Source organism: Anomaloglossus baeobatrachus, chromosome 2 (genome assembly GCF_048569485.1).
Source record: "Anomaloglossus baeobatrachus isolate aAnoBae1 chromosome 2, aAnoBae1.hap1, whole genome shotgun sequence".
Taxonomy (NCBI): Eukaryota; Metazoa; Chordata; class Amphibia; order Anura; family Aromobatidae; genus Anomaloglossus; species Anomaloglossus baeobatrachus.
This window is the reverse complement of record NC_134354.1, coordinates 60880135-60896686: the sequence shown is the minus strand read 5'-3', so window position 1 is coordinate 60896686 and position 16552 is coordinate 60880135. Positions and strand designations below refer to the sequence as shown.

The following is a 16552-nucleotide window of genomic DNA, read 5'->3' as shown; positions in this document are numbered from 1 at the left end:
AACAAAGATTGAGTTGTTTGGTCATACAAAAAGGCATTGTGAATGGAGGCAAAAAAACATGGCATTCCAAGAAAAGCACTTGCTACCCACAGTAAAATTTAGTGGAGGTTCCATCATGCTTTGGGGCTGTGTGGCCAATGCCGGCACCGGGAATCATGTTAAAGTTGAGGGTCGCATGGGTTCAACTCAGTATCAGCAGATTCTTGACAATAATGTGCAAGAATCAGTGACGAAGTTGAAGTCACGCAGGGGATGGATATTTCAGCAAGACAATGATCCAAAACACCGCTCCAAATCTACTCAGGCATTCATGCAGAGGAACAATTACAATCTTCTGGAATGGCCATCAAAGTCCCCAGAGCTGAATATCATTGAACATCTGTGGGATGATTTGAAGCGTGCTGTTCATGCTCGGCGACCATCAAACTTAACTGAACTGGAATTGTTTTGTAAACAGGAATGGTCAAATATACCTTCATCCTGGATCCAGGAACTCATTAAAAGCCACAGGAAGCGACTAGAGGTTGTTATTTTTCCAAAAGGAGGATCTACAAAATATTAATGTCACTTTTATGTTGAGGTGCCCATACTTTTGCACCGGTCAAATTTTGTTTAAATGGGGATTGCACATTTTCTATTAGTACAATAAACCTCATTTCAATCCAGAAATATTACTCAGTCCATCAGTTATTAGATATATGAAACTGAAATAGCTGCTGCAAAAACCCAAATTGTTAAAAAGAAAAAAGGTTAACATTAATAGGGGTGCCCAAACTTTTTCATTTTTTCATATGTCTGTGTATATATATATATATATATATATATATATACACATATATATATATATATATATATATATATATATATATATATATATATATATATATATATATATATATATATATATATATATATATATATATATATATATATATATATATATATATATATATATATATATATATATATATATATATATATAATCTTAGACATAATTTGAGAAAGACCTAAATCATTGGACTGTAATAAGTGGAAGATTGAATTAAAGGGAACCAATCACCAGGATTTTCGTATATAAGCTAAAGCCAGTGCTATACTGGCACTATCAGGCTGATTCTATACATACCTGTAGTGGTCAGCTCGGATGTTTAGGTTTTTAAATCCAAAAAAGTAAAGTTTAAAATATCAGCAGCTGCTTGAGTGGCAGTTGCAATGGAGCGGATAATATATTCATAGTTAGAATTAGCATAAGTATTATACAAACTATTTACTTTGTTGCAGGACCTGTGTGAGGTCATACCCATGTGACCTAGTATCAAGCTTTGTTAGCTGAGGCCCCGCCCCTTCTGGTCACATGGGTATGACCTCACACAGGTTCTGCAACAGACAAAGTGAATTATTTGTATAATACTAATGCTAATTCTAACGGGGGGAGGAAATAAATATGAATGCACCCCCAGATATTATCTGCTCATTAGCTGCTGTCACCTAATTTTATAAACTTTACTTTTTTGGATTTCAAAACCTAAACGTCCAAGTTAACCTCTACAGGTATGTATAGAATCAGCCTGATAGTGCCAGTATAGCACTGGCTTTAGCTTATATACAAAACTCCTGGTGATTGGTTCCCTTTAAAGTCGAAAGGCGCACATACACTATAGAGGAATGCAGTCCTGCCTATGTAGCAAGTGGTAAATAAACTTTTCCTGCTCTAAACTATACGATATGAGTAGGTCACTATAACACATTAGTGGGAGCCCATGCTAAGCAAATAGTGAAAGTTTGATACAATCTATTATGTGCTTATCTAGTGAGGTGAATGTGTGGCGCCCCTGAGTAAATCAGGGTGCCACAGGGTACTGCATCCTTACCAGGGTGCAGGGCCTACCCCCATGGTTCCAGGATCTTAACAAACCGGCGTCACTAACAGCACCACAAATCCCAATCAGCACCTTACATCATGACCTGTCAGACACACCAGTGGGTTGGTCTAGCTGGAATAGAGCCATCCACCTGGGGTCAGGCTGACTGGTGGGAGGGTAGTGAGTTAGTTTGAGTTTGAGTTGAGTCGAGTAAGAGCCCTCAAGGAGAGAAGGGCTGGGGAGAGTGAGCCCTCGGGGAGCTAGACTATGGTTGGGTCGCAGATGGTGGTCCGGGACCAGAGGAGTCGGGGACCGGTGGCAGTGACATTGAAAAGGGTGCGACAGACATAGTCCAGGAGGACTGTCGGCACCGGATAACCCAAAAGAATCTGACCGGTACCGAGCACGACGGAGTAGAGGACCCTAGGTCAGGAGCCGATTCAACGTCCTGGCAATTAACCTGCAGAGAGAGGAAACCTTCAGGGACCTTTCCACATAGCTCAGAGATTGGGGGCATCAGCACAATGCGGGGACAGGGTTTTCCAGCCAAAAACAGCCCACTGAAATCCCAAGTGCCAGCTCCCAAGAGCACAGCTACACTTTACAAGGGTAGTGGGACCCTAACTGCTTCAAGCCGAGGGGCCATAGACAGACACTAAAATTGTGCACAGAGGTGGGCTCCAAGACCATCAAGTGACACCGGTGGGAGCGGACACCTGGACGGGGCTCCCCTGTAGCAACTGTGACATACGGAGAACTTGATTTATCTGCAGTGTGTGCGTCTGCTTTGTAATCCTCATCCTGCACCACGACTACCCACAGTGAGTAAATAGCCCCCCCTGCACCCCGCGCTCCCAACTAATCACCATCAACAACGCCCCTGAGCCCAGAGCCATTCCTACCTATGGAGGGACTAACATCAGTCTGCTTCACTCCATCTGCCCCGGTACTCCCTACAGCAGCGGTGCTACTCTTATTACCCACAGGTGGTGTGACAAACGTATACCCTGTAAATACCCCCCTTTCAAAGATCCAAGTGTCCACCGAGCCGAGTTTGGGCCCTCTCGAGCCACCACGATCCCAGATCTGAGCAACCCAACCAACACCGAGGCAGTACAAATGCGCTAAGCAATAGGACAGGGTGAGCAGTAGGAAATGATGACCCAGTAAAGCTAGCCTTGACGGATGGCACAAGGGTCTACAAGGGCCAGGATGGCAAGTTATACAGGACCTGAAGCTGGAAGCATTAGATGCAGGAATACATACGGCCGCAAACAGGAAGAGCAAAGATTTCTGTGCAATCTGATTTATTGCAGAATGGGTGTGGTGCCAAATAGAAACAGCGGAGTCTTGGATGTGCCATAGCACCAAAATAGCAGAAACAACTTATCAGATGCTTTTATTGTAGATATGAATTTCTTAATAAGTAAATTGACACAGTAGAGCGGAAAATGCAATCGCTCCAGGAGTAGCTGGACTGAGCTTGGAAGTAGCTGGTTACTGTACTGCAGAAATGAGATGAAGATAATTAGACACCTAGCTAGATCAAAGTCAAGTAGAAGATGAGGCAAATCCCTGGAAACATAACTGAGAGGAGACAAAGCCCGGAGCTGGAGCTGGGACAGGTAACAGTGAATTATTAGCATACAGCAAACGTAGATTCTGCACTTGTTCATTTTTTATTTCAGATTTTTTGTATTTCATACTCTACAGTTCTCCATTCTTTGAAAAGAATTAAAAAAAAATAACAGTTTACAAATTTGACTAACCAGACTGATTTTTATTTCACATTTCATTTCATAATTAGCATTTTAAGCAAAATAATTAAGATTAAAAATAACAATTATAAAATACCATAATTTAAAGTAAAACTTTTTCTTTTAATTTTCTGATTGTCTTATATGATAAAATGATATATCCAGTCTGAAAAGGTAGTCACTCTGGCGTATACTCCTGGTCGATTTGGTTGGGCACATCCAATACCAAATGAGGTCACACCAACTAAGATCCATCGGTTTTCTACTTCACACATGAGTGGGCCTCCAGAGTCACCCTAAAAATGACAAAAATCACCAAGTTTTTAATTACCCTAAATCTAAAAATAATATTAACAGTAATATTAAAACAATTCTGTTCTGCAGAATGTACTGACATTTCATGTTTTTACTAAGATGCAAGATAGGTGACAGTAATTAAAGCTATAAATTGAATGGGTAGTGTGAGGGCAAGTCACAATGTAAGGTTGCACTTACAAAAGTGATCCTCTTTTTTGAGAGAATCAGATCTATTATGGTAATGACCGATCAGTGTTTGAGCCGAGTGTCATTTACTGTGATCCAATTCACTCCCATGTTCACTGCTCAATGCTATAAAAATATGCTATAAAACACATCTACATAAGTTCTTTGAGGGGTTTAGTTTCCAAAATAGGGTCACTTGTGGGGGGTTTCCACTGCTTAGGCACATTAGGGGCTTTCCAAATATAACATGGCGTCCGTTATCTATTTAAGCCAATTTTGCGCTCCACACTTAGGCTGATAGCTGAAGGTGGTAGTATTGGTTTGTACATGAAAAATCTGGTGAACGGTTTCTTTTACTTTTTCCTACCAAAATATTTATTTAGTACCAAGTTTTTAATTTTCACGAGGGAAACAGGAGAAAATGCACCATACAATTGTTGTGCAATTTCATGAGTACAAGAATACCCCATATGTGGTGCAAAAACTACTGTTTGGGCGCATGGCAGGATTCGGAAGGGAAGCAGCACAATCCTGGGTGGCTGCAGGCTGCTATTTTTAGACTGGGGGCCTAATAAGCACGAGTATCTCTACCCTGAGAATACCAGCTGGCAGGTGTCAGTTTTTATCATTGCTTGGTATCAGAATTGGGGGAAAACGCACATCAGTTTTTTAAATTATTTACTTAAATATTTTTTATTACAAAGTCGCATGTGGTTACTGTTATTTTGATACACAGCCAAGATAAGTGCATGGGTGGGTGCTGCAGCCTGTAGTCGTGGGCTTTATATGTGCTGGGTATCATAATATGGGGGGACTCTATGCCAATTTATTTATTTGTGCTGTACGATATAGACATGCAGACAGGGTATGTGATTGGAAGAGTTAGGTGTGCTGTCACTCAGCGTTGGGGCGCTTCTGACTGCAACCAATCACTGACGCCGGTGGGCAGGGAAAGAAGTACATATGCACGAAGGCTAATGTGTGTCCCCGGAAGTGATTGAGTGGCCTCAGGTGCAGTTACAGCTTCTCCAGAGCCTCAGTCAATATAGCCCGCTTATTTCTATCCCCTATCCCTTCTACCACCATTTTTAATCACCGGATTCTGGTCATTGTAGACTTATATGGGGACTGGCATCTGGCCCAATAACTGGGATCAATTCTGGGCCGGGACGAGATTTTTTAAAAAATCCAGTTAGGTCCGCCTTTCCCGTTTGTCTATGAGTCCACCCAACACTACTCCCCAGGCCACTCCACTACCAGTCTTTAGTTTTTCCAGTGCTCCCTTCCAGTACTCAGGCTATAGTCTCTGGTCATGCGCAGCACTTTATGGACATCAATGAAGAGCGTTGTCCACCTCAACCCCCCATATGACTGCATGAGGCCAATCAAAGACCTTTATAGACAACTGGGAAGTTGCAGTTGAGAATTTTGCGTAACGACAGGTGTGCAGCCAGGAATGGGGAGTATAACTGTTTATAATTTTGAACCCCTTCCATTTCCTCTGTAAGGTCAGAGTGACAATGTCTTGGAAACATTATTGTCATAATTACAGAATTTATTTTGCGCTTTACACTGATCGTTACAGGGAAATACTGTGAGTTTAACTCCCACTTATGTCAAATGACTGCATTAAACTGAATATTTTACATTGTAAGGAAAAAGCAAAGTGTTGCTAAAATGTCCCTCATCTGTCTCAGCAATGACGTCTAGCAGCGTTAACAAAAGCATCTTCATAGACTGAACCTACCCCAAAGAGCTGTGATATTTATTTTTTCCTTTGTATCTTTTTTTTTTCTTTTTTTTTTGCAAACTCGCCAACGCATTCTTAGAAAGCAATTCTATGGAAAGAACTATTCTGGTAGTGACTATTGTGCTATCATTGTCAGGAGGTTAAAGAAAGCATTTCATAACCCCAGACTGATAGACTGCATCATAGTAAGAAATGCTAATTCCTATTCATTGTTATGCATAGTAAAACGCCAAGTGCTGTGTTACCAAGATGAAATCAATTGTCATTGACTTGCAGGCCTAGAGAGACATAGGAGCCACTTTAAGGGCTAGAGGCAATTTTTTTGTTATTAAGCTTAGGTTAATTTTAACTTACTGACTTCAATTACATAGTGGTGTTTGCGTTTAGAGAAACTTATATGTTTTCAGTTTCCTTGTCATGTGAAAGGCGTAACATTGCTATCAAATACATATTGTATATACAATTTATTTAAAGTATAGTTTTTATTCTTCATTTTGTATTTTTTTTTTATGGACGCCAGCTCAATGTCGAGTCTTGGTGACTTGATGGATGAACAATCTTTAGGAGGATCGATATTGTGCAAGTCTAGAGAGGTCAACCAGGGTCTTCTCCGCTGTTATTTTGATTGCATGAAGCTATCAGGTCGCTTGTTTTCCTCTTCGCCTTGCTCATTCCATACTTCCAACCTGTCCTTCTCCAGTGATTGCTGTCTTCGTATGATGTGTCCAAAGTGGACAAGTCGTAGCTTGGTGTTCCTTGCTTCAAGTGACTTGTCTGGCTTGATTTGTTCCAAAATTGATTTGTTTGTTCTTCTTGCCATCCATGGTATTAATAATATCCTTCTACATCCCACATTTTGAAGGCATTGATTCTACTTCTATCTTGTTTCTTTATCGTGCAGATTCACATCCACATGTTATCAGAGAAAAGATCAAACTATGGTTCGAGCAGTATTTTCATCATCAGTGAAATGTTCCTTGATTTGAAGACCTTGCCCAGTGACGTCATTGTTGATTTGCCTATAGCTATTCTCTTATTAACCTCAAGTGCCATTGCTGCAGCTTCAGTGATCTAGGTAATAAAATATGCTTTACATTCATATTATATAGCATCTTAAGATGGACATTGATGAAGGCCATATAATAATTTGAGTGCTATTTCTTGTGTCTTACCTTCCTCATGTTGTTTTATTGCAGTGGAAAGACAAGCATCTTGCTGGCCTTCACACTAGTCACCATGGGTTCAGGGCCAGCGAGAGCCAAGGCACTTGATGGTGAGCGAGGGAAGGACCTGTCAAGGGACATTAAGGAGTGCATGGATCAGCCTCAGGTGAGTGTTAGGAGGTGACCAAGCTCCCCTCTTCTTAAAGCCAGGGCCTTCCATTGGATTGCTTCCCTGGTTTTCCCTTTGTGTTGGCCATTTGACGGAAGTCCTCTCTCACATGGTGTGACCGTTAAGGGTGTTTTACACGCTGCGACATCACTAGCGATTGCTAGTGATGTCGAGCGTGATAGCACCTGCCCCGGTCGTTCGTGCGACATTTGGTGCTCGCTGCCGTAGCGAATGTGACGACATGGACTCTCATGGGTTAAAGTTTCTTAAAATCCAGCCAGACAGCATGATAGATTGTCTATAGACGGGGGAGAAGTCCCTCATTGTTTTTACAAGACTCTTGTTGACTCAATGTAATTGTGTTGGCCACTGAAAGCCAGACGTATTGTTCTCCAGACATTTCCAGTAACCATTGTATTGTAGTTGTGTATTGATAATGTAATTACCTTAGTAGCCATTGTCTAGTCGGTGACTTGCCGACTCCATGTAGATATACTGAGTCTTTCTATGCACATCATTTAAATGAACATTATCTATGCAGTTTGAAATTCATCCAATGGGAGAAGCAATGTTGTCCAACCAATCGATGAGGACGCAGTGTATCCTAAGGGAAGGTTATGGCTATAAACAGGGCCGGCGTCAGCACGCGGCATACCTGGGCAAATGCCGGGGCCCTGGAGAGCCGGGGGGGCCCACTCGGCCTCGTCAGTTCTGGTGCCCCCGGGCCGAGTTCCGCAGTCCTCGGCAGGAATCTGCAGCGCCGTCCCTTTAAGGCGCGCAGACTTCCTGGTTTGAACTTCATCTGTGGGCGGAGCTACCGACCGGCCTGCTCAGTCCCACAGATGAAGGAGTTGCAGTGCCAGCCAGCGACCCCCAGCACAGCTCTTCTCTCCGGCGCTGTGTGGGCCCCCTCTCCGGCGCTGTGTGGGCCCCCTCTCCACCGTGACCTGAGAGGTATGTGCCCTCCCCGCCCCCGATTTATGGGCCCTGGGGAGCTGTATGGGCTTCTCCCCCCTTAGGTGTATGCCCTGCCCCCCGGTGCTGTATGTGCTGGCCCCTGGAGCTGTGTGTGTGGGCCCCACAGAGCTACGTGTGTGTCTGTATGTATGTAGCAGAGCTATGTGTGTATGTATGTAGCAGAGCTATGTGTGTATGTATGTAGCAGAGCTATGTGTGTATGTATGTAGCAGAGCTAGGTGTGTATGTATATAGCAGAGCTATGTGTGTATGTATGTAGCAGAGCTATGTGTGTATGTATGTAGCAGAGCTATATGTGTATGTATGTAGCAGAGCTATATGTGTATGTATGTAGCAGATTCATGTATGTATGTAGCAGAGCTATGTGTGTATGTATGTAGCAGATTCATGTATGTATGTAGCAGAGCTATGTGTGTATGTATGTAGCAGATTCATGTATGTATGTAGCAGAGCTATGTATGTAGCAGAGCTATGTGTGTATGTATGTAGCAGAGCTATGTGTGTATGTATGTAGCAGAGCTATGTGTGTATGTATGTAGCAGAGCTATGTGTGTATGTATGTAGCAGAGCTATGTGTGTATGTATGTAGCAGAGCTATGTGTGTATGTATGTAGCAGAGCTATGTGTGTATGTATGTAGCAGATTCATGTATGTATGTAGCAGAGCTATATGTATGTATGTAGCAGAGCTATGTATGTAGCAGAGCTATGTATGTAGCAGAGCTATGTGTGTATGTATGTAGCAGAGCTATGTGTGTATGTATGTAGCAGAGCTATGTGTGTATGTATGTAGCAGAGCTATGTGTGTATGTATGTAGCAGAGCTATGTGTGTATGTATCCAGCAGAGCTGTGTATGTATGTAGCAGAGCTATGTGTGTATGTAGCAGAGCTATGTGTGTATGTATCCAGCAGAGCTGTGTATGTATGTAGCAGAGCTATGTGTGTATGTAGCAGAGCTATGTGTGTATGTATCCAGCAGAGCTGTGTGTGTCTGTATGTATGTATCTAGCAGAGTTGTGTTGTGTTTGTCTGTATGCATGTATGATGTGTATCTATGTATGTCAGTGTATATGACTGTATAGATATGTCAGTTCTATACGTATTTTTGTGAGTTTGTCTTTAAATATGTATATGTATGTGTACGTATGTGTGTGTCTGCGTGTGGATGGGGCCCACCGGGACTCTTCCGCCCAGGGCCCACAAAAACCTGGAGCCGGCCCTGGCTATAAAAGGGACTTCTTTAAGCCACCAGGGTTGATGAAGGTTGATGGATGCTGATGGATCCAGTCTAAGCTCTTTGGAGCTGAGTAGAGGATCAGGATATCTTATGGCTTCAATCTAGGGGCTCCGGTTCCGGTTGGAGACCATATACACAGCCTAGGGATTTCGACTCCGGCTGCCAGGATTGTAACATCATACCAGGACTACCTAAGGAGGACACTCAGGTTGGGACAGTTCAGTCACCTGTTACAGACTTTGCAGACCTCACACAGCTTCCTAAATCTGGCGTTATTCTAGTCACGGTGGGTGCCCGCCAAAAGCGGGGTGCTGCTGGACTGGAGTGAGTAGCCCTGGAACCTGTGAGGCATGGAAATTCTAAATCCCTGGTGAGCCAGCGGAAGGGTGAGACTCTGTTGCCTGTTACATTTGTGTGTTTTGCTGGTTATGTGTTATGTGCCGTTAATTGTTTGAGGATCCAATAAAGTCTAATTATTGTGGTTCCCTCACCCTGTGTTGTCTGAGTAGTGTTACGCCCACGGTTAAGGAGGCCGGCGTTCAGTTGGGATGAGCCCTGAGCCACGCTGTCTTTCTAAAGGTGGACGAGAGCACCCACTGAGCCCCGTGTCTCCACAGTGAACATTATCGCTACGGCAGCGTCACACGCACATACCTTGTCAGCGACGTTGCTGTGTCCGCCGAGCAATCCCTCCCTCAAGGGGGAGGTGCATTCGGCGTCATAGCGACGTCACTGCGGCGTCACTAAGCTGTCGGCCAATAGAAGTGGAGGGGCGGAGATGAGCGGCCGGAACATGCCGCCCACCTCCTTCTTTCCTCATTGCTGGTAGATGCAGGTAAGGAGATGTTCGTCGTTCCTGCGGTGTCACACATAGCGATGTGTGCTGCCGCAGGAACGCCGAACAACATCGCACCTGTGGCAGCAGCGATATTAAGGAAAGGAGCGACGTGTCAATGATCACTGTTTTTGAACGATTTTGCGATCGTTGATCGTCGCTCCTTGGTGTCACATGCTGCAATGTCGCTACCGTGCCAGATGTGCGTCACTAACGAGGTGACCCCGACGATATATCGGTAGCAATGTCGCAGCGTGTAAAGCACCCTTTAGAGCCTGTTTTATTCTACAGAACTGTATGCACAATTTTGTTTGTTTTTGGAAACACTAAACAAATCAATTGACAAACACAATCCTAACAATTCAACTCAAAATATAATGGAAGAGATTATTATTCCTACTTGTTTCCTTTTAGAAATGTAAACTTTCTGATGTGCAGTCTGTTAGTGTTGCAAAAACTTCCCAAAACTTGATTTTGGAAGTTCACTTTAATTTGGCCAGCAAATTCGCCATGCATTTAATTTATTTGATGCTAATCAAATGTGCTTTGTTTTGATTTGGGGGTATATTGAGTCTCCAGAACATAATAAATGTAGGTGAAAAAAAAGATCAATAGCTCTCCAGTCACGTGTCGTGACACAGCAGCTACTTGTTTAGTTCTGGTGCAACTACCTTTAGCCTCTTTTTTACATCTCCATTCCATGTGATGTCCTCTTCCTTCAGCTTCACTCTATGATGGTGGTTCCGACACCAAGTAGTCCTCTGATGTCATGATGCACATTGTCACAACATGCATCACCTGAGGCGCTGACATGACTGATTCAGCACTTACTAAGCTTACACAGGAGCATAAGTCAAGGCATAGAGTGAAGATGGAGGAAGAGGATGTTGCTTGGTGGCCCAGATGAGGGAATATTTGTGAGTAGGTGAGCTATGATTTTTTTTCTAACCCTTTCCTTGCCCTCTACAAATCAACAAAAAGTCTGTCATTGTCCTAAACTTGCACAAAGTGGATCACAAATATTTTATTCTTGTGAGAATCAAACTTTTGTGGTAAGATTCAAGGTGAATGGGACCAATTTTGTCATCCCCAATGTCAACATATTCCATGATGCAGTATATTAGGCAGCACAGATGTTCAGTACTTACCCTGTTTCCCCGAAAATTAGACACTGTCTTATATTTTTTTTTGCCCTGAAAGAAGCACAATGTCTTATTTTCAGGGGGTGTCTTATTCTCGAGGAGACATGGTTGGGGGTAAGTTTACCCCCCACAAAAAGCAGACCGCCCCCCCCCCCCCCAGGATCGTCATACTTACCAGCCCAGGGCGTCTGCATGGCTCCCAGATCCTTCTGTGATCTCCCATCAGGTACGCTGCATGCCTCCCCTGCGTCTGGCTGACATCAGATCTCACACACACACACACATCAGATTACACTCACTCACTCACACACAAACATACACCCACCCCACTTCTTCCCACCCACCCCACGATCCCAGCAGCTGTGCTGCACGCCGTGCTCCTCTGCCTCCTGCCGACACTCACAGATCCGATCGCTTACATTCACACACAATCACACATCAGACAGTATACATGCACACATCTGATCGCATACACTCACGCACACACCCCCCCACTTCTCCCTGTGCCCTTCGGTGGGCGGTCCCAGCAGCTGTGCTGCACGCCATGCTCCTCTGCCTTCTGCCGACACTCACAGATCCGATCGCATACACTCACACACACTCACACACACACACACACTCACACTCACACACCAGACAGCATACACACGCACACATCCGAACGCATACACTCACACACACTGACGATATTGCACATACGCGCTCACGCACTCACAACATCCAGAGATACCACATGCTTCCGGCCATGTGATCCTTGGCAGGTCCTGGAAGGTCACTGTTCGCACAGTATCGCCGCCGAGAAGCAAGCGATATCGCCGGATGTTGTGAGTGTGTGGATGCGATGTGAGGTGTGTGTGAGAGTGAGTGTGATCTGATGTGTGTGTGTGTGTGTGTGTGCGTGTGTTCTGCCGCTGCAGGACCTTGATGCGCTCACCTGCTCCCGGTCGGCTTCTGGTGAGTATGATCGGGGTCTACCCTCTTCTTTCTACTTTCTTCTGGGGGTGCCCGCTGCCTATAATGAAGTGTCCTGCAGTGTCTTTAACTCTTTCAACGCTGCATGACACTTCATTATTGACCGCAGCTACAGTTAGGTCCAGAAATATTTGGACAGTGACACAATTTTCGCGAGTTGGGCTCTGCATGCCACCACATTGGATTTGAAATGAAACCTCTACAACAGAATTCAAGTGCAGATTGTAACGTTTAATTTGAAGGTTTGAACAAAAATATCCGATAGAAATTGTAGGAATTGTACACATTTCTTTACAAACACTCCACATTTTAGGAGGTCAAAAGTAATTGGACAAATAAACCAAACCCAAACAAAATATTTTTATTTTCAATATTTTGTTGCGAATCCTTTGGAGGCAATCACTGCCTTAAGTCTGGAACCCATGGACATCACCAAACGCTGGGTTTCCTCCTTCTTAATGCTTTGCCAGGCCTTTACAGCCGCAGCCTTCAGGTCTTGCTTGTTTGTGGGTCTTTCCGTCTTAAGTCTGGATTTGAGCAAGTGAAATACATGCCCAATTGGGTTAAGATCTGGTGATTGACTTGGCCATTGCAGAATGTTCCACTTTTTTGCACTCATGAACTCCTGGGTAGCTTTGGCTGTATGTTTGGGGTCATTGTCCATCTGTACTATGAAGCGCCGTCCGATCAACTTTGCGGCATTTGGCTGAATCTGGGCTGAAAGTATATCCCGGTACACTTCAGAATTCATCCGGCTACTCTTGTCTGCTGTTATGTCATCAATAAACACAAGTGACCCAGTGCCATTGAAAGCCATGCATGCCCATGCCATCACGTTGCCTCCACCATGTTGTACAGAGGATGTGGTGTGCCTTGGATCATGTGCCGTTCCCTTTCTTCTCCAAACTTTTTTCTTCCCATCATTCTGGTACAGGTTGATCTTGGTCTCATCTGTCCATAGAATACTTTTCCAGAACTGAGCTGGCTTCATGAGGTGTTTTTCAGCAAGTTTAACTCTGGCCTGTCTATTTTTGGAATTGATGAATGGTTTGCTTCTAGATGTGAACCCTTTGTATTTACTTTCATGGAGTCTTCTCTTTACTGTTGACTTAGAGACAGATACACCTACTTCACTGAGAGTGTTCTGGACTCCAGTTGATGTTGTGAACGGGTTCTTCTTCACCCAAGAAAGTATGCGGCGATCATCCACCACTGTTGTCATCCGTGGACGCCCAGGCCTTTTTGAGTTCCCAAGCTCACCAGTCAATTCCTTTTTTCTCAGAATGTACCTGACTGTTGATTTTGCTACTCCAAGCATGTCTGCTATCTCTCTGATGGATGTTTTCTTTTTTTTCAGCCTCAGGATGTTCTGCTTCACCTCAATTGAGAGTTCCTTAGACCGTATGTTGTCTGGTCACAGCAACAGCTTCCAAATGCAAAACCACACACCTGTAATCAACCCCAGACCTTTTAACTACTTCATTGATTACAGGTTAACGAGGGAGACGCCTTCAGAGTTAATTGCAGCCCTTAGAGTCCCTTGTGCAATTACTTTTGGTCCCTTGAAAAAGAGGAGGCTATGCATTACAGAGCTATGATTCCTAAACCCTTTCTCCGATTTGGATGTGAAAACTCTCATATTGCAGCTGGGAGTGTGCACTTTCAGCCCATATTATATATATAATTGTATTTCTGAACATGTTTTTGTAAACAGCTAAAATAACAAAACTTGTGTCACTGTCCAAATATTTCTGGACCTAACTGTATGTCTTATTATCAGGGGATGTCTTATTTTAAAGCTTCCCTGAAAACTCCTGGGATGTCTTATTTTCGGGGGATGTCTTATTTTCGGGGAAACATGGTAGTAATGTTGCCATGTTAGTAATTACCAACTTCAAGCCTAATCTAAGATAACATCTGGATGTTCTTCCCCTGCTTGAGTCGATTTCTTTTGGATACCTTGGCAACCTCCCACAATCCTAAAAAATACTGATCAATTAAATGGCCAATGAAATTAGCCTCTAATGTCCATCCAATACAAGGAATTTGAGCTATTTTGCTTTTCAAATTTTGAATAAATTCAACTTTGTTCACCTTCTTTTGCAATTTTTTTTATGAATATTTGCATCCTTATAAAATGTGGTATTTGTGATCTTAAAGAGGTGGTTCTGTAGTTAGTATTCATAGGCACATTGATACTATGTTGAGAAACAAGGTTTCTCTCAAATACCTTGTGTTGCCAATAGTGCCTTTGAGCAGCGCTATTGTGGTCCACTCATTCCCTTCGCGTGAGCCCCCAGGCTTTGTGACCTCTGATGTCTGGTGATGTCACGTCAGCTTCAAGTTGACCTGACATCATCGTGGTGGGCCCCAATCTTCCTGAGTGACTGGGCTGTGGGCGATGTTTCACCGCTCAGCACAGCCCAGTGTCCCATCTGAGCATCTCCCAGCTTCCTCTTTTAGTACAGAGTGCTGTAAGCAGGAGCGATGCTGGTGAAAGGCCGCCCACAGCCCGGTGACTCGGGAAGACTGAGGCTGGCTGCGGTGATGTCAGGTCAACAGGAAGTTGACAAGACATCATCGGACTTCAGAGGTCACAGAGCCCGGGGGGGGTCATGCAAAGGGGAGGAGTGGAATACAATAGCACCACTCACAAGCACTATTGGCAACATTTGAGGGAAACCTTGTTTCTCAACATAATATCGAGGTGCCTATGAAAACTAACTAGTGAACCACCTCTTTAAGGGCCAACATTGATTCTGCAAAATAAATCATTGTCTGTCCTATAGACCAGATACTATAATTGCTTCTACCTGGCATGTATCTATTCCACCTTCATCGTAACCAGCACAGATCATAGAGTTGCTGATATTATATTCTGGCATTTGCTGTTGACATTTTCCATTCGATATGAGAGGAACTTTAGCTTCCTGTAATATATTTGGAACTGGACCTGATGAGAAATAGCAGAAATAAAACAGTTAAGAATTAATTTCGAAGCCATAACAATTCAAGGTGGGAAGCCTAGTCACATGTATCATTGCAGGCAATGCAGATAATTTAATTTCAAGCTGTCCGTTTTTACGCAACATATCCATTGAATCAGCATTTCCCAGTGGTTGTGCTTTTAAATTGGTGGCCTGATTGCAAAGCAGGTCAGTAATTACCAGCATTTTATTATCATGGATGTAATAAACAGTGCCAGTTTATAGGGTTATTAAAATGATTTCCACACATAAATTTTGATTTAGAAATACAGCATAATAAACTCGATAGCCATGTTGATGAGATTGTTAGTGGGAGTTTTTTTTTTTCCCTTTTTTTTGTTGACTAGAAATGTTCATGGACATAATGTAAGGAAATAGAATTAGGACAATGAACGTCTCTGCTGCATTGCAGACGGCCCTTTTCACCTCTCCTTCCTAGATTTGGATACAATAGTAATGCTTAAAAATACCCTAAAGAAAACGCAATTGCAGCTATTTCTTTACAATTTTATGTATTAGGTGGGATAATATTTTTACAACTCATCACACTCTTTGCATCAGATAATTAGGGGAATTATTATGGAAATAAGGGTCTATGTACAAGACAAAGCTGTGAGCCTGAGCTCTGATCATGGACCTTGTATAGTGGCATTGTAGGTTCGTAATGAAGATTTGTAGATGCTGAAGCTAGCCAAACATATTAGATAACAGTCGACCGATTGATAATTTGGTCAAAGCTATCTCTTCCGATTCCACCATACTAGGCTTAGAAACTCAAAAAGTTGTATCCTTCTCTCCACTGACATAATCTGTTGGGGAGAATTTGGGATGCTCACATGCATATTAGATGGTTAGTGAATCCCACTGAAATTGGTAGGTTTGGCCAACTTTTATCTAATGTGTTTGGAGACCTTAAGTATGTGACTGTACAATGCATCTGGGCAGTAGCCATGTAGTCTGTACAAGTCAAGCAAGGGAACCTTTTAATCATAGAATGGTAGAGTTGGAAAGGACCTCAAGGGCCATTGGGTCCAACCCCCTGCGAGTGCAGGTTTTCCTAAATCATCCCAGCTATATGTTTATCCAGCGTCCGCTTGAAGATTTCCATTGATGGAGAGATCACTACCTACCATGGTTCCACTCTCTGATTGCCCTCACTGTCAGAAAGTTTTTCCTAATGTGTTATCTGAATCTCCTTCATTTTAGTTTCATCCCAT

General features: G+C 43.3%; 1 protein-coding gene across 1 annotated transcript in view; it reads right to left on the bottom strand.

The window, feature by feature from the left end:
- Nucleotides 1-3442: 3442 nt before the first annotated feature.
- The window catches only part of TMPRSS15 (transmembrane serine protease 15), a 447907-nt gene continuing 434797 nt past the window's right edge, over nucleotides 3443-16552 (bottom strand). The window contains exons 24-25 of the mRNA XM_075333062.1: nucleotides 15162-15301; nucleotides 3443-3915 (exon numbers count right to left, since the gene is read on the bottom strand). Coding sequence (XP_075189177.1) covers nucleotides 3760-3915; nucleotides 15162-15301 — 296 coding nt within the window. The 3' untranslated portion in view covers nucleotides 3443-3759. The remainder of the gene's footprint in view (nucleotides 3916-15161; nucleotides 15302-16552) is intronic.